A 22,426-nucleotide genomic window follows, 5' to 3' on the forward strand; every position below is an offset into this window, starting at 1 on the left:
TTTTCATAAAAACCAGACTTTACAGAACATTTTTTTTCTATTTCTGTGTTGCGATTGTAAAATTTAAATCCCATATTCCCGACAAAGAAGGTCGAAGGATTAAATTGAACGGTCTGGTGATATTATACGAAGGTGGAAATAACATTCTATTCTTCTTCTTTTTCGGTGCAAGAACCCTTGATGCGTCTTCTATCCGCGAATTCTGCTCCTTTTTTCACCCCGAGGCTTCACAATGTGTGATCGGTTTCGTTTTCTTAGTACTCATCGTTATAAGGGAATTTAGGATGGTCCTCCATGCTAAAGAAGACAAACCCAACAAAACAATTTCATTATCAGGCACTGCTTGCTTCGGCAGGCAAAGGGGGTCATAGGGTGGTAAGGGAGATCCTCTGATGACCCCAAGGGAGCTGTAAGATCAATGGATTCCATTGCAGCTCCGCATGGCCATCTTGAGACACTCGGAGGGTACGGAGGGTGGTCATGCCTATGATGCCCAGGGACGGAATCGCCTGCCAGGGCCAGGAAGCGAGGCGATAAATATGTTGAATTGTATGAATTGGTGATACTTGTTGAATATTGTATGACTATGAAGGAGGGTGCGCTGAGGGAGGGGTATTAAGACAATTGGGGATATAATAATGGGAAGTGATGTTAGGGCACATGAAGATGGAGGGGGGTGATTGTGGTGTAATATGAGGTGATAATGGTTGGGGAAAGAAATGATGGTGGGGAGGAATATAATCATAGGGGTGTAAATATGGTGGTTGGGGGCTAAAGATTGTGGTTGGGTATTGGAATTAATTAGGATGTTGGGGGTATGATGATGGTCAAGGGCACCTCAACACCATAAACATACATATATTTACACACACCCACTAACACAATCTTACAACATACACATACAATTACATATACATACACACATACTATACTTGTGTATACATACACACACACTCACTCTAATACCATACACTTACACATATGTACACAAACAAAGCCACTCTAACACTTCCAAATATAAACATACATCCATACGCAGAAATGGCACCATGAAATATGGGGAGGGTATTCAATTATTTCCCAGTCCAGCCCTGCAGTTATCCCACCCCACCTCTAGCCACATATCCCAAAAGCAGGTGTCCCGATATGGCCATGTGAGGGGTATTCTAATAATAATTAAGGTTATGATGATCGTTTGTACTCACTCCTTAAGCATAATAAAGCGCATGTTCTTATTGAGTCCGTCGAGGGTTTTCATGTCTTCAGGACTTAACTCAAAGTCAAAAACCTGAAGATGGAACGAGGTTTATTGTGTTGCGTTTCGGGGCTCTTAATATGAATAACATTATTTTTGATTGTTGGCCCTCTTTTTCGCCCCAATACCTGGAAATTTTGTTTGATCCTCTCTGGCGTGAAGCTTTTGGCCAGAACCACGATTCCTCTCTGCAGCAGGTAGCGCATGGCCACCTGCGCCGGGGTCCGATGAAGTTTCTCGACAATTGTGTTTAGCACAGGGTCTTTGAGGAGAACCGGAGAATTTTGGTCGAACCTGGAAGATAAGGTGCGGGGTGAAGGTGAATTTTTTTTTACGATACATTGTATCCCTTTAAAAGAACCATAGCATTAAAAGATCCTATGTCTTTATGCATGTAGTCTTAAATTGATGACATCATCGGAAGGAGACACCTATGTTTTCACCAAATTTTATGTAACTTTACATTTTTTTATCATTATTAAAGGCATCAACTTTAACTAAAGACTCAATACTCTCTTTGGACTTGTTAAAGTTTGAGTCTTTGCAATAGGAATAACAGGTAGACTAGGTGGGCCGAATGGGTCGTTCACATTTTATGTTTTTATGATTTAGATCCCGTCCCCATAATTTTGTATAAAATAAGCTACTTACCAATCCCCTTCCCTGCAAGAGCCCAGAACAAAGTACGCCACCAGAACAATATCATGAGCTTTGCAGAACTCAAGGAGTTTAGACTGATTCAGGTAAATGTGACACTCCACCTGTGGATAGATTGTAACAAATACAGATTGGGTACGGCCTCACCAAAAGGTACAGGAGTCACCAAAATTTGGGTATACTGACAACTCCCATAATATGGCCGATGACTCCATTACTCAATGTTGTTGACCGTTCCAACACCTTTACCTTCCAGTGGCCCCCAAACCACTCAGGGACACAGCGGTCCAAGATGTATGGACCTCCTTGTTGTAATAGAAGGGGGCTAAACCTAAATCCAAATCTATCGGTTCGGCCAGGCAACTGGGTTGGAAAAACTATGGAGTCGGCCGGAGTTCACCAATACCTCCATGAATGGCTTGGAAACCAAATATCACCAGCTTGGAGAATGTTGGTTCACTTCTGATTACTGACCGTAGGAAAATGTCCAGCCTACAGGTGGCCCCCATGCCCTTAAAGATAATAAATTAAAAAAGGTCTATGGGCTAAGCATAAAAATCATATGAATTGAGTCTCCTTCACATTTCTTTTCACCCGACCCATGATCTTTCAACACCATCTGTGGTCCAACCTCACAGGTTAGAGATCCGATCTTTGCATTGTTGGAATAAAGCCTGGTCCAGGTTTACTAGGCCGTCTGAGATAAGAGAGCTGATAACCAAAGCTGGCTGAGTAACAGACACAGCGTTTAGGAAAGTCACCTTCATTGGGAAATGGAAGAAACTTCAAGAGAGCTAAAGGTCAACACAAGCATGGCTTATCAAGTCTTACCTGGTTACAGACTGGTTTGTGCTTCAGCCCCGGCATGTTAAGTATCAGTTCCAGTTGACGTCGATTGAAGTTGGACACCCCAATGGATTTCACCAGTCCTGCGTCTTTACACGCCTCCAGAGCCTAAATAAAAATCATCAGAATAATTGAGGTCCTGCTTTCTAAACTCAACCCTGAATTGTCCAGGAAGCCACGGAATTCTACGATACAAAGAGCGCTGATAACGTCTCCATCATACGTCGGTTTCAGACAACGGCCAAACAGAGCAATGAAATCCTAAAGGATAACCGGGCGAGGCGTAGAGCCGAAGGTAAAAGGACAGAATTTAAACTTATTAACGGGAAGTGACCAGGGGCCTGGAGATGTTCGTCGGGAGGACCTCAGATGGTCAAACTATCATGGGCTTCAATACTTCTTAACAACAATGCATGCGGGGCTGTCAGCATCGTCTACTCCATGGTCTCCTGTCTTTGTAGAACTTGCAATGACACATGAATTATTATTAATATTAATAATTTCTATTAATTTTTTATTAATATTATATTTTATTGATAGAGCATCAACAATTCTTGCATGCTTCTTACATTCCATACATTCAAAGGGTCTGAGAAAATTAGACCTGACAGACTAAGACCAACCAAGATACTAGATAAAGAGGGCCCTGCTCAAAAGAGCTAACAATCTAGATGAGAAGGGGAGGAATCCATAGAATAGGAATATTGTTAATAAATTACTCGTTAAATTGTGCTACAGTATCAAACATGTTCATCTATGTATCTATGAATTTACAATTATTTCTAATTTGATGGTTTTTTAATAGAACGTTACATAATTTCACTGCAGCTTTGCATTCTTTGATCAAAAAAAAACTAAATTTGGTAAATGCAAATATTACCTTCCACGTGTCACGAATATCTGTGTTGTGGTAAATAACTTTGCCGTTTTCATCTAACGGCAGGGGATCGTTTCCCGGCTAAAAAAAAATAGTATCAAAATAAATAATTCAAATATTTTTGAATATTGAGGAATCAACTCATTGGAAGAAAAAAAAAATTTGCTCAAAATGTGCTTAAACCTTAAATTCTATAGGGGAATGTATGATGAAAAGGTCCATGTAATCCAGTCCAAGGTCTTTTAGTGATTTTTCCAAAGCCGGACGAACCAATTCTGGAGTATGAAATGTGGACCAAAGCTGAAAAAAAAGAGAAATAAAGAATTAACCCTGTATATCCAGCCAATATATATATATATATATTGAGAAGCGACCCCATAGGTTTCTAAGCAGCCAATCAGTAAAGAGAAACATGGAGAAGTATTCTGCTGCAGCTTCTCCTTAAGGTAATTTTTTTTTTATATATATGCATTGCTTTTTTAGAGGACTGCTTGGGAAACTGGATTGTCCCAAAAGATACGCAGGTCCTGGAGGGCTAAGGTTAGATGGGGCCGGATGGGGCCGATCTGCCGGCAGATTCTACGCTTTTCGGTATATTTTACCTTCCCGGTGTAGAATATTTCTTCCCGTTTCACCGTCCCGTCGGCAATCTTTGCTCTTATACCTCGGCCGACCTCCACTTCGTTACCGTACAGAAAGGCGCAGTCGATGTGCCGATATCCGGTTTCAATGGCCACTTTGGTACCCTCTTCAGCCAGGCTTTTGGGAAACTAGTTCAAAGGAACACAAAACGGGTATGAAGGGTGCATATAGAACTGTATTAACCTCTACCACCTCTGCTTGTAGGCTGTTCTGTTCATCTACCGCCCTCTCAGTAAAGTAAAACTTCCGTACACTGTATTTTTATTTTGTCCAACTTTGATCCCTTAAGAACATACTCACTACATAGTATCTGTTTAACCGTTAAAGCACTGAAAGTGTTAAATCCAGCTGGAGGCTGATTGGAAGGATTGGAGTACAATTCGACTTCTAACCACGGTTTTATCGTAGTCCATTAGGGCAGAAAAGACTGGCAGGGGGCCAGGGAAATGATAGCCTAACAACAGCTGGACAGTTAAAGGTGGCTAATCCTGCTGTCTTTGAATTATAAATTTAAAAATAAGCATCCAGCTATTTTGTTCTGTACTGAGTGGGTGATAGATACGTGGAACAGCCTCCCAGCAGACGTGGTAGAGGGTAATACAGTGAGGGAATTTGAAACATGTATGGGATAGACATACGGCTCCTGAATCTAAGACAAGACTATAGGCGGACCCAGGGGGCAATGGGGCAAGCGCCTTTGCATGTGTGCGTCTGGGTAAGTGTTTGCGTCTCGGTAAGCCTGTTTTGGTTTTTGGGTGTGTTAGTGTGTGAGTTAGGGTGAGTGTGTGTTAGTCTAAATGTGTGTGTTAGTATGAGTGTCTGGGCGTGTTAGTGTCTGCGCACGTAGGTATGAGTGTGTCTGGATGTGTGAGTATGAGTGTCTGGGTATGTGAGTGTCTGGGTGTGTGAGTGTCTGGGTGTGTGAGTGTTTTGGGGTTTGAGTCTCTACAGCAGGAAAAATGGACAGACTAGACGGGGGCCGAATGGGGGCCGATCTGCCGGCAGGTTCTATGTTTCTAAAGAATAACATTTAAATATAATACATTTGCAATTTGCAGAAGTTAGTTGGTAGATGTTCTTGGCAGTTGTGGCGCTCACCTTCTGCGGGGCGTAGGTACCGAACCCGACCACCGGCATCTTGTTCCCGTCGTTGAGAACAACGTAGGAGTTTGGGGAGGACATGGTTAGTGGAGGCTCTCAGATCCTGCAGGACTTACTGAGTCCTCCGAGCCGAACAGATTGTTTTTTTCCTGATTGAAACCAGACTCCGAGCTCAGCCCCTTCTGATCTCATCTACTCCCAGCCAATCGTGGCCGAGAGAGCAGCTGCGGGGCGTGTGAGTGCTTTTTTCAGCTTTTTCTATTGGTTTTTTTGGAGGGTTTATGTTTCTTTACCAAAGAATTCATAATATTTTGGGTTGTCATTCTGACTCCTATGAACTCACCAGGTCCCTTTCATTCATTCGCCATACTTTTTACTGTTGAAAGCCACTGGCTGTTGAAAGCAGCTGCCCCTCCAAGTCAATAAATAGGCAGACTGCTTGGATCATGAAATGCTGTTACAATGTAACTACGACCTGTTATTTTATTATCATCATTACCGATTCCGGGGCTTCGCTGTGCTTTCAGTTATTGTATCCTGTCTATGGATAAAACGAAGACGGGAGATATCGCCGGATTGTGTTACGGCCGCAGCGCACTTCCACGCTGCAACCCTCCATTAACTATCCGATTCACAAGAAAAATTATAATATTAACTCTTTAAGTGGCCAAGCCATAAGTCCCATGACATTACCCACTTTGGGGGTCCACCTTACTACTAAGGAGGGTTCACTCTTCGAGAGATCAACTTTTGACCGGGTCGTTAGAAGTCTCTGAATGGCCCGTTGGTGGTTTCTTCTGAAAAATCCCCAAATCTTCAAGTCTTCTGGGCCAACCTTTCCGAATCCCCCCTAAACTCCACACAAAGCTTACCCCAAAACGCAGACGGGTGCCATTCATTCATTTTACAATGATTCCTGTCCAATAAAGGTGGAAAAACACATTTCATATGAGGTCTAGAAATTTTATTGAACAGAAATTTTACACATTTTGATGAAAGTCACTTTTTTTTTACGCATCAGCCGGGAATATTAACGATTCGGGCAGTTCGTCTCCATATTATAAAAAATATATATAAAAATCAGCCACATATAAACGAGCAGCTTTCGTCAGAATTCACAGGATGGAACTTTGATGATTTCTTCTGTTCGGTGCAATAACCCTCGATGCGTCCATCGGTGGACAAAGTGAATTCTGATCCTTTTTTCGCCCCATGGCTACCGTTGTACAAATGTAATCAGTTTCTTAGTACTCATCGTCATAAGGGAACTTGGGGTGGTCCTCCCAGCTAAGGAAGAAACGACAAACCCAACAAAACAGATTAATAACGTATAACCCGCTCGGCTACTTACTGGTGTAAGTAATAGGATTTTGTTTTAAATAAAATTTTGCCCCCCGCCAGCGCATAGAAATATAGGGTGATGTCTCGGTATATAAACCCTGGTCATCTAGCGTGTAAATTAGAACATTTCTGCCCAAATCTATGGGGCAACAGAAATAAAAAGGGCGATCTGTCCCTATTTGAGAGGGTTGTAGGAGGCGCAGAACGGCCATACTGTCTGGGACTTGGGGTCCAACCGGCTCTGCTTCTCAATGCAGCCCGATTTATTGTGAATTAAATATTAATAATAGCATAAAAAGAAACATAGAACCTGCCGGCAGATCGGCCTCATCCGGCCCCTGTCTAGTTAAAAATAACTTTAACCTTTAATGCAGTTGGCCCGATTCACTTATAATTAAGATCATTGTATAAATCAGAGGAGCGTCTGTACTCACTTTGAAATTCTGACATAGCGCATGTTCTTATTGAGTCCGTCGAGGGTTTTCATGTCTTCAGGACTTAACTCAAAGTCAAAAACCTGAAGATGGAACGAGGTTTAGTGTTTTGAGCGTCCGGCTCTTAGCGTAAATAACGTATATCGTTAACGTATATCGTTAATAAAGAATATTACAAAGAAAATTATCATCTCTTTGCCTCCTAACTGGGTACAGTTTGCCCTACTGGCCGACCTTGGGCCCTCCTTGGGCCGGTTGAGCAGATCTCCCCTTTGTGACCGGCTCATGGACAGTATGGTCCACTGTCCTTACCCCGTAGCGTGCCGGGGATGGCAGCAGATCCCACCATTCAGTTAGGCAGCAGGGGCAGAGGTTAGTGGTGGGGGGGCGTCTGGGTCTGGTTTAGAGCCGTGCCTAAGATATGTCTCTGTCTCCTTCCCTCCTGCCTGAACTAATCAACAGCAACAAGGAACATAATAGTATAGAGATATTGGCTGTACCTACGTGTCGGGGCCACCTCGACGTTCCTGGCCTGATTAGAAATGTCCTTTTTCTGAGATAATTTGCACCCCCCCCCGCAATACCTGGAAATTTTGTTTGATCCTCGCAGGTGTGTAGCTTTTGGCCAGAACCACGATCCCTCTCTGCAGCAGGTAGCGCATGGCCAACTGCGCCGGGGTCCGATGAAGCTTTTCGGCGATTCTGATTAACACGGGGTCTTCCAGGAGAACCGGAGAATTTTGGTCTATCCTGAAGGACGAGGTGCGGGGTGAAGGGCAGTATATTTATTATCCAGTGTATGAATTATATAATATTCTCCTAATAAATTATCCATAAAATACATGAAATGCAAAGGAAATTAGGACCCATCACTTTATCTAAGCATGCAAAAATGTTTTCCCATAAAGCCGAGTTTCATACGCTACACGTAACATACTTATCGAGGTTCTTTCCCTTTAGGTGGATCCTATAGAGATTGAGACTCACCAATTCTCATCCCTGCTGGAGCCCAGCACAGAATACGCCACCAGAGCAATATCATTCGCTTTGCAGAACTCCAGCATTTTAGACTGATTCAGGTAGATGTGACACTCCACCTGTGGATAGAATGTAACCATTTACGAGATCGCAACAACCTCTAAACGATGGAGTCACCAGGATTCGGGTAAACGGACAGTAACCACAAATTGGCCGATGACCGCAGTACTCAATTTTGCCTTCTGGTGGCTCCCAAACCAAGGGCTGATAAAGCAACAAATGCTATGTTTATGGAGGTCGAATAAGAAGGAACTTTAAAGAGAGCTAAATGCAAATAGCTGGTGATACCTGGTTACAGACTGGTTTGTGCTTCAGCCCCGGCATGTTAAGTATCAGTTCCAGTTGACGTCGATTGAAGTTGGACACCCCAATGGATTTCACCAGTCCTGCGTCTTTACACGCCTCCAGAGCCTAAATAAAAATCATCAGAATAATTGAGGTCCTGCTTTCATAACTCAACCCTGAATTGTCCAGGAAGCCACGGAATTCTACGATACAAAGAGCACTGATAACGTCTCCATCATACGTCGGTTTCATACAACGGCCAAACAGAGCAATGAAATCCTAAAGGATAACCGGGCGAGGCGTAGAGCCGAAGGTAAAAGGACAGAATTTAAACTTATTAACGGGAAGTGACCAGGGGCCTGGAGATGTTCTTCTGGAGGACCTCAGATGGTCAAACTATCATGGGCTTCAATACTTCTTAACAACAATGCATGCGGGGCTGTCAGCATCGTCTACTCCATGGTCTCCTGTCTTTGTAGAACTTGTGACAACAGACACATGGCATGTCCTCCGTAAACACAAAAGATCTTAAATCGTAGGGTAGTGACAATATTTTTTTTTGGGGGGGGGGGTCATGAATCATCTAAATCAGACATTTACAATTATTTCTAATCTTATGATTTTTAATAGAATGCTATTTCACCAGAAGACCAAAGCTCACCTTCCACGTGTCCCGAATATCTGTGTTGTTGTAAATAAGTTTGCCGTTTTCATCTACTGGAAAGAGATCATCTCCTGGCTGATAATAATAATAATAATAAAAATAATAATAATAATAATAAAAAAAGTAACAAAACCAATTAAAATATTTTCCAACTCATTTTTGTCAGGTTCGGGGGGGGGGGGAGTTTGGGGGTTGGGGAATGCCTAGATAAACAAACCTTAAATTCTACGGGGGAATGTATGATGAAAAGGTCCATGTAATCCAGTTCCAGAGCTTTCAGGGATTTCTCCAAAACCGGACGAACCAATTCTGGAGCATGGAACGTGGACCAGAGCTGAAGTAAAGAGACGGAGACGAGGTGAGGTTCCGTAGATGCCTAGAATTAACCCCCTAAGCCACTGCTTCAAAATCTCTTGTTAGCTGAGCGTTCCCATTGAAACACATATATATTTACTGTATAGTTTTCAGTATATTATATATATATTAGTATATTATACCTTCCCGGTGTAGAATATTTCTTCCCGTTTCACCGTCCCGTCGGCAATCTTTGCTCTTATAGCTCGGCCGACCTCCACCTCGTTACCGTATATAAAGGCGCAGTCGATGTGCCGATATCCGGTTTCAATGGCCACTTTGGTACCGTCTTCCGCCAGGCTTTTGGGAAACTAGTTCAAAAGGCGGATAAAATTAGGAATTTCTATATAATAATCGTTACATCATCATCGTTATTTATTGGCATAAAACAGGATACGCCCGGCCACGACTGTAAAAGATCATTAAAAGCCGATCACTTTATTGTGGGAATCAGGCTCCCTGTAGCGCCAACAGGTCCCAGTGAGTGTGTTTAAGTGTGTGTGTTAGCCTGAGTGTTATGTGTAAGTGTGTGTGTTAGCCTGAGTGTTATGTGTAAGTGTGTGTTAGCATGAGTGTGTGTTTGTAAATGTGTCTGTGTTAGCCTGAGTGTTATGTGTAACTGTGTCTGTGTTAGCATGAGTGTGTGTGTTTGTATACATATGTTTGTAGCATGAGTGTGTATGTATGTGTGTTAGTGTGAGAGCGTGTCAAATGTGTCCCATTGTGTATATTATTGGGGTGGGGGGGGCAAAAGGTGCCCTGTGCACGGGATAGACATAGTAACATAGTTCATAAGGTTGAAAAAAGACCAAAGTCCATCAAGTTCAACCTATATACATATTGTGTCCCTACTGTGTTGATCCAGAGGAAGGCAAAAAACCCTTATGAAGCAGATGCCAATTGCCCCATACCAGGGGGAAAATTCCTTCCCGACTCCAAATATGGCAATCAGAATAAATCCCTGGATCAACGTTCTGTCCCTATTAATCTAATATCCATAACTTGTAATATTATTGCTTTCAAGAAACACGTCCAGGCTCCTTTTGAACTCTTTTATTGAGTTTACCATCACCACTTCCTCTGGCAGAGAGTTCCATAATCTCACCGCTCTTACTGTAAAGAACCCCCGTCTGTGCTGGTGTAGAAACCTTCTTTCCTCCAGCCGTAGAGGATGTCCCCTTGTTATAGATACAGTCCTGGGTATAAATAGGTCCTGGGAGTGATCTCTGTACTGTCCCCTTATATATTTATACATAGTTATTAAGTCCCCCCTAAGCCGTCTTTTTTCCAAACTAAATAACCCCAATTCTGATAATCTTTCTGGGTACTGTAGTCCTCCCATTCCCCTTATTACTCTGGTTGCCCGTCTTTGAACCCTCTCCAGCTCCACTATATCTTTCTTGTACACTGGTGCCCAGTACTGTACACAGTATTCCATGTGTGGTCTGACTAGTGACTTGTACAGGGGTAGAATTATTTCCTTGTCGTGGGCATCTATGCCCCTTTTGATGCACCCCATGATTTTATTTGCCTTAGCAGCAGCTGCCTGACACTGGTCGCTACAGGTAAATTTACTGTTAACTAAAACTCCTAAGTCCTTTTCCATGTCAGTCGTCCCCGGTGTTTTCCCATTTAATACATATTCCCAGCCTGGATTTTTCTTCCCCATGTGCATAACCTTACATTTATCTGTGTTGAACCTCATCTGCCACATCCCAGCCCAAGCCTCCAACCTATGCAGATCCATTTGTAATCGTGCGCTGTCCTCTATTGTGTTAACCACGTTACAGAGCTTAGTATCGTCTGCAAAGATTGATACTTTACTATGCAATCCCTCTACAAGGTCATTAATAAATATATTAAAAAGAATAGGACCCAAAACTGACCCCTGTGGTACCCCACTAGCAACAGTCACCCACTCAGAGTATGTACCATTAATAACCACCCTCTGTTTCCTATCACTGAGCCAGTTACTTACCCACATACACACATTCTCCCCCAGCCCAAGCATTCTCATTTTATGTACGAGCCTTTTATGTGGCACCGTATCAAATGCTTTGGAAAAATCAAGATATACGACATCCAGCGATTCACCCCGATCCAGTCTTGAGCTCACCTCCTCATAAAAGCTGATCAGGTTAGTTTGACAGGACCGATCCCTTGTAAACCCAATGCTGATATGGAGTCATACACTTATTTTCATTGAGATTCTCCAAAATAGCATCTCTTAGGAAACCCTCAAACAGTTTACACACAACAGAAGTTAAACTAACAGGCCTATAATTCCCCGGGTCACTTTTTGTCCCCTTTTTGAATATTGGCACAACATTTGCTATGCGCCAGTCCTGGGGAACAGACCCTGTCACTATAGAGTCCTTGAATATTAGAAATAGGGGTCTGTCTATTACATTACTTAACTCCCTTAGAACGCGGGGGTGAATGCCATCTGGACCTGGTGATTTGTCTATTTTGATTTTTTTTAGGCGGCACTGCACTTCTTCCTGGGTTAGACAGGCGACATGTACTGGGGCATTTATCTCATCCTGCTGTATATTACCTGGCATTTCATTTTCCTCTGTGAATACAGCAGAGAAGAATATCTTTAATAGATTAGCTTTTTCCTGATCCCCGTCTATAACTTCTCCCTCATTACTTTTTAAGGGGCCAACGCTTTCATTGTTAACCTTTTTACTATTTATATAGTTAAAGAAGACATACGGCTCCTGAATATAAGGCGAGACCAATGACTGATTAAAGTTTGATTCTTTATAGCAGGAGAAACGGGCAGACTAGACGGGGGCCGGATGGGGCCGATATGCTGGCAAATCCCTGAGTCAGGTAGAATCAGGCTGTGAAGGAAACTAACATTATATGATTATGATAATCAATGAGTGACTTACATGGACACCTAATCTGTACATGGGGTGTGTATGTGGTGTTGATTTAGTGCATTGTATACTCTAGGTCATAAGTTGCATCAGCCTCTACCACCTCTGCTGGGAGGATGTCCCACTTATCTACCATACGCCTAGTAAAATAAATCTCCTACGCACTGTTTCATTTTGTTCAGCTTTTAGGCACCTCCCCGGCTGATCTCATAGAAATATACCCGCTATATCACTTTAACAGTATAAGCATGATGGCACTGAAAGAGTTACCCGCAGCTTGAAGCTGATTGGATGTACGAGTACAAGTGGACTATTCTAATCACATTCTTATCATAGTCCATTAGGGTTGGATAGACTGGCAGAGGGCCAGGGAAATAATAATTTAAGAACAGCTGCTGTATTTGAATTAGAAATTTGAATAAACATACTTTCAATTAAGAGCACCAATTCTTTTTTACTTTACTGAGAGGGTGGTAGATAAGTGGAACAGCCTCCCAGTAGAAGTGGTAGAGGGTAATACAGCGAGGGGATTTTAACATGCATGGGATAGGCATACGGCTCCTGAATCTAAGACAAGACCAACGACTGATTAAGGTTTGAGTCTTTACAGCGGGAAAAACGGGCGACAAGACGGGGGCCGGATGGGGCCGGTTCTATGTTTCTAAAGAATAATATTAAAAGAAAATCCGAAGTCCCGCAGTTGTGGCGCTCACCTTCTGCGGGGCGTAGGTACCGAATCCGATCACCGGCATCTTGTTCCCATCGTTGAGAACAACGTAGGAGTTTGGGGAGGACATGGTTAGTGGAGGCTCTCAGATCCTGCAGGACTTACTGAGTCCTACGAACCCCGGCAGATTGTTTTTGACAGTGAAATCCGGGCTCAGCCCCTTCCGAGCTCATAACTCCCCCAACCAATCACATCGAAGGCACACTGCAGGGTGTGTGAGTGCATTTTTACCTTATTTCTTTAGTTTTTTGTATTGTTTTGTTTCATGAAAAAAAAACAATATATTTTGCACGGTCATTCTGACTCCTGTGAACTCGCTGAGCCCTTCATTCCTTCGCTGCACTTTAGCTGTCACAAGAGACTGGTGAGGAAGGAGTTAAGCAGCCGCCTCTTCCCCTCCCAGCAGCAAATATTTGGAGTGTTGGAATAATGCTGCTACAATGTAACGACAGCTTGTTACTAAACTTTGTTCTCATTCATTATTCCTCCCCGGTCTTCGGTGTTAAGTTTAGGGTCACCTTTAATTTGTTTCAGACCCAGGAAAGTAGATTCCCGCCATCAAAAGGGGTAATATTGACCTAGAATGTCACTCCAGATCGGCCCCATTCGGCCCGCGTCTAGTTGTCCATTTCTTCTGCTGTAAAGACTCAAACCTTAATCAGTCGTTGGTCTCGTCTTAGATTCAGGAGCCGTATGCCTACCCCATGCATGTTAATACCCTCACTGTACTACCCTCTACCACTTCTGGTGGGAGGCTGTTCTACTTAACTGCCACCCTCTCAGTAAAATGAAAGTGAGATATGAGTCAAAATCCAGATATTAGCACAAATGGCTAAATTACGGAAATTACGCGACCTAAACCCACGATCGAGACTTTGGCCAGGCTCGTGCATCTAGGACTAGGAAGACACAGGTCTCCAGGGTAACAAGAAGAATGCCCCCCAAGGGTGCTCTTGTGGTGTCCTACTCACCTCAAGTCAAGCATTTGGCTCAAGCCCAAACCAACCCACCTTGTCGAATGTTAGCACCGAACCAGGAGATAGATTGGGAAGCTCCACTGCATGAGGCCATGAAATGCGTTGGGTAAGGTTGCCACGGAAACGGTAATCATTATAACCTGCATGTTTCTAACTGTAACCAGTGGCCTAGACCAATAGTACCCATTTACAATATGGAGCGGCAGAATGTTGAGATATGATGTCATGTCCAGCCATGCAGCACGAGGAAGAGGACCTCCGATGGAAGGTAGGGATAGGGTGAGGCGGGGGAAGCCCCGGGACAGAACCCCAAATAACTATATAACTTACTGTGACTATGGCCGACTCCAAGATGGCGGCTCACGGTGGGGTTTATGTATAAAGAGTGAATAAGGTGCCCCTGCTGGTTGCTTCGCTTTTTTAACACTTTGCACCAGAACACCTCTTTACACAATTTCTTCCCCTTTTAGTTTCTTCCCGTTTCTATAAGAGTGAACATGTAAATGCAGGAAAATTAGAGACAACCCCAGCCATGGGGCAACTGACCAACAAGACGGTATAAAAACACGGATTAACCAAACTCACGGCAAAAAACGCTAACTTTTATCATTCAGGTCCAGCCAGAAAAACAAATCTAGTGTGCCCCCCCCCTCGGAGCTCTTTCTCAAACTAGAACTAGAGCTGGCTGGCAGTCAGGCCAGATCAAGGCAGTTGGGGCCCTGGAGCAATTGGACAAAAAGGGCCTCTCTTGTTGTCCCTCCCATGAGGTACTTTCCACACCCCCTGCTTGGCTCCTGGATGTCCTTTATGCCGGAAAGAGACGGGGAGCACAGTGAAGGAGCTACTGACAGGACGTGACCTTTAGCTCCTGTGAAATGATGTCACTTCCTGGCACAGTGTCAACGAGGGAGCCATTTTTGTCCGCATCCTGTAAGTACAGAGTGGCTATGGGCCCTTCACAGCACTGGGGCCCTGGGCAATTAATGTGGGAACTCTTGTGGTTTTGCCCCGAGTTTCAGGGTGAAGCGACGCGTCACTGAGTGTCTTCGAGTCACCGCGAGGGACCTCAAGGTCACAGGACCGTTTTTGTGGAAAACCCCACTCGCCTCCCACATCCCCTCCAAAAATGGTGGCAGGACCAACCACACTGTTGGCAGGACCACCCACAATGTTGGCAGGACCACCCACTAACGATTGATGGAGCGCACCTTCGCTCTACGTTAGTCCTCAGTCACCCTGCTTGACCACAGCAGCAGAGACAGAATTCCACGCAAGACGAGGTCAACTGAAATGACAAACTATAATTATAGTTTTGGCTCCTGCTCTAAAGGCCACTCAACCCGGTCCTGGACGAGTCCCAAGACCCAGACAGCAACTTCACATAGATTAACATTAACCCTTAAATAAACACTTATCATAAATGGGACTTTATTGAGCTCAGATAACAGAGCGAGAACGGGTAATATGCAGCTGCCTGAAAACGTTATATTATGGGGCAAAAATGAGAACTAACTAAAGAAAATGAACTTGCACATTTTTTAAATGTTCCCCTATAAAAACACATGTACCTGGCATTTTTTGTTTTTACATTTTTAACCCTTTAAAGAAAAGTTCCTTGACCTTTTGTCGCAATGTTAGTGTTCACTATGACTTTGTGCTTTCTCATGTAATTCTGTGATTAATGACATAAGAAGGAAGCCGAAGATTAAAGTGTTTTCTCTTCTTAAAGAAACAGGAAAAACAAAAAAAAATAATTCATTGTTAAATGGCACCAAACTATAAAGGCGAGGTCCTATAATCGGGACAATACGGTGTACGATTGCGTTTCTAATGCCGGGTTTCTTTAAAATGAGCAGAATCGGTGGAACGGCACCTTTAACAAACCTGGTGAGAAAGAAGAAAAAAAATAATAGTGTTTGGTAAATACCGTAACGTGTTAAAAGATTAAAATCTGTCAATTTGGTTCTCAGGACAAGCCTGCTAGTCTGGTAATGTCAAAGCGACTAGTTTAACCTCTTCACTGCCAGCATACTTTTCTATCAATGTCACCTTGAGAGAACCAATACTAAAATATTTATTGGTGTATATCTCCCAAGTGTCCCTGGTTATCACGGACAGTCACTGTTTGGGGCCCAAATCCCCTCTTTTGTCCCCTGATGCCCCTCTTTTCTAGGAGGTCAGAATGTTTGCTGGGTATGAGGGTATAGCGGGGTTCTGGCGTCCATGTCCGGCGTCCATGTCCGGATGGCTGTGTTGGGGTGTGTGTGTGACAAGGGGCAGGAAGCAGGGTCGGAAATGTGGCCACCATCCACCTTAATGGCACTCAGAGTTGCGAGGAGGCCAACTCTATGATACGATGGATGTCTGTACTGTAACATCAGGACACTTGGGAGGTATGGAAATGTGAAGCGCTGTGTATAAGTGGCTTTTGATTGCATATAAATCAGTTAAGTGGCTCTTAAGTTTAATGAAAATGGGCAGGTTGTGCAATATTTTACACAAAATCAAGGTAACTGCACATATTTCAAACTTTATGAAACACCACTTTTTTTGGTTATTCTGCGTGTTTTAAGCATTGGAGTCCATGCATGGAACACGCATTAAAAAGTTTACAATACTGTTTTGGGGACTAGACTTTTCTTTATTAGCAGATCAGAAAACTTTGGACAGAATAAGTGTCTTTTTTCATGCTAACAAATGGTTAATATTCGTCATGATAGGGGTAATTAGGGTGATCCTTCCACCTGTCAAATAAAAAAGAATGAAAATTAAAAAAATTTAGGATGGAAAGAGACGTTCCCATTTATTTATATTATATTTTTCCTTGAAATTAAAATACCTCCCATAATTCAAGATAGAAACACAGAATCTGCCGGCAGATCGGCCCGATTCGGCCCCCGTCTAGTCTGCCCGTTTCTCCTGCTGTAAAGACTCAAACCTTAATCAGTCGTTGGTCTCGTCTTAGATTCAGGAGCCGTATGCCGATCCCATGCATGTTTAATACCCTCGCTGTATTACCCTCTACCACTTCTGACCAAAATGACAAAAGAGGACCCCTTTTATTTAAGGGGAGTGGTTGGGGTGTGGCTAGGGGCAGGGCTTGAGCATGACTTTTTATGTAACTTTGGAAAGTCATCGCGATAATCGCTGCCTGATTCCAGCCAATGACAGCAGACCCGCTACTTACACTTCCATGGTATCATAACGCAAATCTTTATTCAGCCCGACCAAAACGTTCATATCTTCCTCTGGCAACTGGAAATCTAATACCTAAAAATAACAAAAAATGCGTGGTTTATATCACTCCAAATAAACAGGATTTTCAGAAATTTTTTAATTTTTAAATGTTTTTCTCCCAATAAACCGCAGCACTGTAAACGGTAACAACCCCCCCAGTGCTGTATACAATAATTACCCCCCCCCCCCGGCAGTGGGAATTAAAACAGAGCTAATCTATTGTTTCCCAATATTAGAATCCTTGTAATCAGGTTGGAGAGATTGCATCAATTTCCTAAAATAAATCATTTTATTGAAATTTTCTTAACCGCTAAACATTTCTTTTAATGTTAACAAATAATGTATGTAATTTTGCTGCATATTTATTGACATAAGGTTTAATTTTGGTGATAAGTTTTTTTTTGTACCTGAAAGTTTTGCTTGATCCTAACGGGGTTGAAACTTTTGGCCAGGACGACGATGCCTCTTTGCAGTAGGAAGCGCAGGGCCACCTGGGCTGCGGTCCGATTGTGCTTCTTCGCAATTTCATTCAGTACGGGGTCTTCAAGGAGGATGGGGGCGCTTTGGTCTATCCTGGAAAGTACAACATTTTAAAATATTGCCGTTCTGAAAAATGGGGTTTCATCTAGATTTCCCTTTTACGAGACGAATTGCACGAGACGAGACGAATGGATATTATGTAGACGGGGGTAATGAGAAACCACAGGGCCCCAGTTTGAAAATTGACCTAGGGCCCCCAACTTCAACAAGCAACCACCTGTGCCCCTAAACAGCTTGTGAGTGCCACATTTGCCCCTAAACAGCTTGTGAGTGCCACATTTGCCCCTAAACAGCTTGTGAGTACCACCTTTGCCCTCAAGCAGCTTATAAGTGCCATCCTAACAGCCTGCTTGTGCCATCTTTCCTCACCAGCTTGTAAATGCCCCCAAACAGCTTATTTAAGCCATCTTTGCATCAAAAAGAAAACTGGTCCGGGTCGGTAGGGCCCTTTCTGAACAATTTGGAACCAGCACGAGTAGTGACAGGAGCAAGTGGTCTTCCAGGACCCCCTGTAGTTCTGCCCCTTTACCTACTCCTGGAGACCTGGTCAATGGAGCTGATACCGGGGAGAGGCGGATGAAGAAAGAAGAAAGAGGCAAGAGAAGAAGTGGACCTCTGGGAAAGGAGACAGGGACATGGAAACGGTCGGTGGAGAAGGTAGGGAGACTTGGGACCCCTGTGTGCCACCTCCCAAATGAGTGGCACTTGGGGCAAACCACCCCCCAAGTACGCCACTGCCTCTATGAATACTCATGGCTCGCTTATAATGTGAGTGATAGATTTTTATTTACCCAACATTATTGCACAAAATAATTTTTCTAATTTAATTACAGTTGCGTCCCGGAGCGATAAATTTCCAATACAAATGACTTTAATGCTTCAATTTCCAATCTAAATAAATACGGATTAGCACTGAGAGCACTTTCTTTTTTTGTGTAAATTTGTATTTTTTTTTTCTCATACCTTATGATGATTGTGATTTTTTGTTTGTCACATGCTAAGTTCCATCACTTTATGAGTCTCATGTAACTGAAACAAACAGTCCTAAAATCATTAATTTCCTTAATAAGTTCTTCATTTACTTAATAACCATAAAATGAACCATTAGGACACCATGGCCATAGGAAGCTGATATAAAAATAGATGGGTAAGAGGGGAAATTGTATGTAATTTTAAATGAATATTAATTTGAGTTGATTCAAAGTACAAATAAGCAATCATTTTGGTATGGGGGGGCATTCATTTAATTTGATATAGGTTTGCTGGGGGGGGTATTTAAAGGTAACAATGTTGCTAGTGTGTATGGCTGTCGGCATAACTGGAAGGTTTATGGCTCTGGCTACCCGGAGCCCCCCCCCCGGGCGGGATGCAGGTGGGTGCGGAGGTCCATCTGATGTCGATGGGCTGTTGGAGGGGATGTGGGCGGGGAGTGGGGCGTGCCGTGACACGGAGTTTCCCCGCAGTGACCCGGAGACCCTGAGAAGCGGAGCTGGATCCGGAGTCTTTCGGAGAATGTAGGGGGGGGGATTAAATATGAGTGTTCTCTTACCAGGCCCCGTCCCGGCTGGAACCCAGGGTGCTGTACCCAACAAGGAGAATGTTCTGAGACCTGCAATACTCCAGCAGTTTGCTCTGATTCAGGTACAGGTGGCACTCTACCTGCATACACGACAGAAACGTCACAAAATGAGAACATTTCTTATTAAAACAGATAAATGATGTCAGACGTTCTTCAACTAAGAAGCGCAGACTGTCGAGGGGACATCTCATCCAAAAGCCTGTGTTGTGCAAATCTTCCCAGACGTTTGAGGTCACCAAGTTGGGTCAACTGTTTTGGTGGGTGGGGCAAAGGGCAAGCTGGCATCAAGGTGGGTGGGGCCATGTAGAAGTGGGCAGGACAGGGGTGTGGTAATTTACCTGGAAGAGCCACCTGGGAGCTGGAACAGCACAGACCTCCTTGGCTGGTCAGGGAAAATCAGGTGATCTCCAGAACTGGCCCATTGTTTATACATCATACAGGGCTAGCTAAGCCCTTCTCACTGCGTTTGGCCCTTCATAATGCATAATATAATAACGATAATAAAAACTCCATCGTTACCTGGTTACAGACCGGCTTGTGCTTCAGTCCCGGCTTGTTGAGGATCAGCTCCAGCTGCCTACGGTTAAAGTTGGAAACGCCAATGGACTTCACCAGCCCCGCGTCTTTACACTGCTCCAGTGCCTGCGGGATCATGGGTAGTAATGGCAGCACAAGACTCTTAATGTTCCTTTTCTGACAAGGCTTAATGGGATCTTAAACGCTGCAGAACAATGCAACGGTAGATAAGGGTAATAGCCTCCCAGCAGAAGTGGTAGAGGCTAATACAGGGATGGGATAGGCATACGGCTCCTGAATGTAAGACGAGACCAACGACTGATAAAGGTTTGAGTCTTTACAGCAGGAGAAACGGGCGACTAGACAGGGGCCGAATGGGGCCGATCTGCCGGCAGATTCTATGCAATTAGAAAATGTTATTCTGAAAGTAGTACTCACCTCCCACGTGTCACGGATATCAACATTGACATAGATATTTTGATAGTTGTTATTCAGTGAAAACAGATTATCTCTAGGCTTCAATAAAACAAACATTATATTAAATATTCTCTAGTCTAATGTTTTAAAGGTGCTGTCCCACTTAGAGAAAACATGAATGTTAAAAGTATGTTAAAATGAACCCTAAACCTTAGCAGAGCCAATGACACAGAAGCTTTGAAGAAGACCAATCAGTGCCTGCTTTCGGGTCACCTGACAATTAAGAGTTCCCAGCAAAATTATAAATGAGGCCAAAGTTAACGATATTAGAAATGTTAGAAAAGCGTAAGTGGAACAGCACCTTTAACCAGCCGAAGCTGACATTCTGTAAGATCTTCTAGGCGGCGAAGGAGATCCATTACCTCAAACGCTAAGGGGGTGTGAATAATAAAGAGGTCCATGTAATCCAGTTGAAGGTCTCTTAGTGACTTCTCCAGTGATGGACGCACAAGCTCGGGGTTATGGTGAGTTCCCCACAACTGAAATTAGGAAGCGTAATGTTTATTAGTGTTTGGTTTAATATCACTAGAATTATTATTTTTTTATTATAATTATTGGTTTTTTTCCCCATTAATCAGCTATCTTGGGTCAAAAGCTTACTGGTCTCTGGTCACACCATGAATGGGTCAACTTATTGGATCATGTTTGTTTTAACCCCACTCCCTAGGTTCTAGGTGCCCCAAAACTTTAGGGGTGAGCCCTTATCCCCACTGCTCTAGTAATTAGTGGTTACACCAGTAGAAGTTGGGCTTTATAATGGTGTTCCTCCACCTTGGACAATCTGGTGGGATGACTTGGTCTCCAGGGCCGGCCCGACAATGGAGCGGAGTGGGGCAGCCAGGCGGCACTTTTGAAGGGGCGGCACTTCGCCGCCCCAAGCCCTTTTTTTTTTCTTTCTAAAGCGAAAGAGAGAGAAAGGGGCGCCGAGTGGTTTTCGCTTACCAAGCTGTCAGTACCCACTCGGCGCCCCTCTCTCTCTCCTCTGCGGCAAGTCTCCCTGTTCGGTCTCGGTGCCGGCATGCAATGCTGAGTGCCGGAAGATTTCCGGCGCTCAGCATTACAAGCCGGCACCGAGACCAAACAGGGAGACTCGCCGCAGGACTGCTGAAAGGTAAGTACAAGGGGGGGAGGAAGGGTAGATAATGGGGGGGGGATAGATAATGGGGGGGAGGATAGATAATGGGGGGGGCGGCAGGGACGGAGGGAGAGGAAGGGTAGATAAGGGGGGGGCAGCATTTTAAAATTCGCCCCAGGCGGCATTTTGCCTTGGGCCGGCCCTGTTGGTCTCAATCACCCTGGTTCTTATACTTATGTCCCCGTTTACCTTCCCGGTGTAGAATATTTCCTCTCTTTTCACCGTTCCGTCCTCAATCTTCCTCCTAATGGCTCTTCCAACTTCTACCTCGTTGCCGTAAATACCGGCACAGTCTATGTGACGATAACCGTCTTCAATGGCTAGTTTTGTAGCCTCCTCCGCCAGGCTCTTCGGAAACTAAAAATAATGAACTATCCCAGGTTAAGACATTCTTACACCCCCCCCCTTTACCCTGATGGGACTCCTTTTCCTCCCCAATCTGGTGCTGGGTTTAGGACTGCATTTTTAAAGAATAACCTCGTTTCGCTTTAGGTGGCAAACAGCCCATGATGCTCACCTTCTCGGGAGCGTACGTGCCGAAGCCGGTCACTGGGATGGTGTGTCCGTCATTCATCAGTCTATAAGGATCCACAGACATGGTTGGGGTTCTAAGGCTGCGACGGTTTACGGGAATGTTGTGCTGCGCTCTAGTTTTGGAGCAGCCGGTCTCTTTTAGACGGCTCTCATAGAGGATCAGGAAGACCGGCCAAATTCCAAAGTTCTAATAGAGTCAATAGCTCTCCATGTATAGCCCTCCAGCGGCTGAGCAGCTGATCCTCCAGCGAGTTGCTGTAACCCTTGGCTGGGAATCGTTCTCAGCTATCTCTGTTCATGCGGTATAGCTTGTTGTGCTGCG

The 22,426-nt window shown here is 43.9% G+C and overlaps 3 protein-coding genes across 6 annotated transcripts; all 3 read right to left on the bottom strand.

Annotated features, from left to right (window-relative positions):
• Positions 1-254: 254 nt before the first annotated feature.
• LOC149271094 (estradiol 17 beta-dehydrogenase 5-like) lies at positions 255-5,459 on the bottom strand. Of its 2 annotated transcripts, XM_089507640.1 has the most exons (9): positions 5,376-5,459; positions 4,238-4,405; positions 3,819-3,935; positions 3,639-3,716; positions 2,744-2,866; positions 1,907-2,016; positions 1,384-1,549; positions 1,206-1,288; positions 255-297 (listed from the first exon to the last, which is right to left on the bottom strand). In XM_089507640.1, exons 1-9 carry the CDS (start codon positions 5,457-5,459, stop codon positions 255-257), a joined length of 972 nt encoding a protein of 323 aa, XP_089363766.1. The 2 variants fall into 2 exon arrangements, with proteins under 2 accessions (XP_089363766.1, XP_089363767.1); XM_089507641.1 differs by lacking the exon at positions 4,238-4,405.
• A 1,163-nt stretch (positions 5,460-6,622) lies between these two features.
• LOC149271095 (aldo-keto reductase family 1 member C3-like) lies at positions 6,623-13,179 on the bottom strand. 2 transcript variants are annotated; one of them, XM_089507632.1, is made up of 9 exons: positions 13,096-13,179; positions 9,638-9,805; positions 9,358-9,474; positions 9,138-9,215; positions 8,480-8,602; positions 8,141-8,250; positions 7,738-7,903; positions 7,154-7,236; positions 6,623-6,665 (listed from the first exon to the last, which is right to left on the bottom strand). In XM_089507632.1, the coding sequence occupies exons 1-9, from the start codon at positions 13,177-13,179 to the stop codon at positions 6,623-6,625; spliced, it is 972 nt and encodes a 323-aa protein (XP_089363758.1). The 2 variants fall into 2 exon arrangements, with proteins under 2 accessions (XP_089363758.1, XP_089363760.1); XM_089507634.1 differs by lacking the exon at positions 9,638-9,805.
• A 3,608-nt stretch (positions 13,180-16,787) lies between these two features.
• LOC149271096 (prostaglandin-E(2) 9-reductase-like) lies at positions 16,788-22,168 on the bottom strand. 2 transcript variants are annotated; one of them, XM_089507643.1, is made up of 9 exons: positions 22,088-22,168; positions 21,760-21,927; positions 20,798-20,914; positions 20,397-20,474; positions 19,962-20,084; positions 19,413-19,522; positions 17,731-17,896; positions 17,274-17,356; positions 16,788-16,830 (listed from the first exon to the last, which is right to left on the bottom strand). In XM_089507643.1, exons 1-9 carry the CDS (start codon positions 22,166-22,168, stop codon positions 16,788-16,790), a joined length of 969 nt encoding a protein of 322 aa, XP_089363769.1. The 2 variants fall into 2 exon arrangements, with proteins under 2 accessions (XP_089363769.1, XP_089363770.1); XM_089507644.1 differs by lacking the exon at positions 20,397-20,474.
• Between the last annotated feature and the right edge of the window lie 258 nt (positions 22,169-22,426).

The sequence above is a fragment of the Sceloporus occidentalis genome, unplaced genomic scaffold, assembly GCF_023333645.1.
Source record: "Sceloporus occidentalis isolate IW3139 unplaced genomic scaffold, rSceOcc1.0.p SCAF_568, whole genome shotgun sequence".
NCBI classification, from domain to species: Eukaryota; Metazoa; Chordata; class Lepidosauria; order Squamata; family Phrynosomatidae; genus Sceloporus; species Sceloporus occidentalis.

Coding starts and splice junctions, on each gene's coding strand:
- LOC149271094 (XM_089507640.1), bottom strand. CDS start 5,459: ATGTCCTCCCCAAACTCCTACGTTGTTCTCAACGACGGGAACAAGATG. Junction 3,717..3,818: donor ATTCCCCTATAGAATTTAAG/GTTTAAGCACAT, acceptor ATTTTTTTTTAG/CCGGGAAACGATCCCCTGCC. Junction 2,017..2,743: donor ACAAACCAGTCTGTAACCAG/GTAAGACTTGAT, acceptor ATCTATCCACAG/GTGGAGTGTCACATTTACCT.
- LOC149271095 (XM_089507632.1), bottom strand. CDS start 13,179: ATGTCCTCCCCAAACTCCTACGTTGTTCTCAACGATGGGAACAAGATG. Junction 7,904..8,140: donor TCCAGCAGGGATGAGAATTG/GTGAGTCTCAAT, acceptor CTCGTCCTTCAG/GATAGACCAAAATTCTCCGG. Junction 6,666..7,153: donor CGCTATGTCAGAATTTCAAA/GTGAGTACAGAC, acceptor TTTCTTCCTTAG/CTGGGAGGACCACCCCAAGT.
- LOC149271096 (XM_089507643.1), bottom strand. CDS start 22,168: ATGTCTGTGGATCCTTATAGACTGATGAATGACGGACACACCATCCCA. Junction 20,915..21,759: donor AAATATTCTACACCGGGAAG/GTAAACGGGGAC, acceptor TCCTAATTTCAG/TTGTGGGGAACTCACCATAA. Junction 16,831..17,273: donor CGTTATGATACCATGGAAGT/GTAAGTAGCGGG, acceptor TTTATTTGACAG/GTGGAAGGATCACCCTAATT.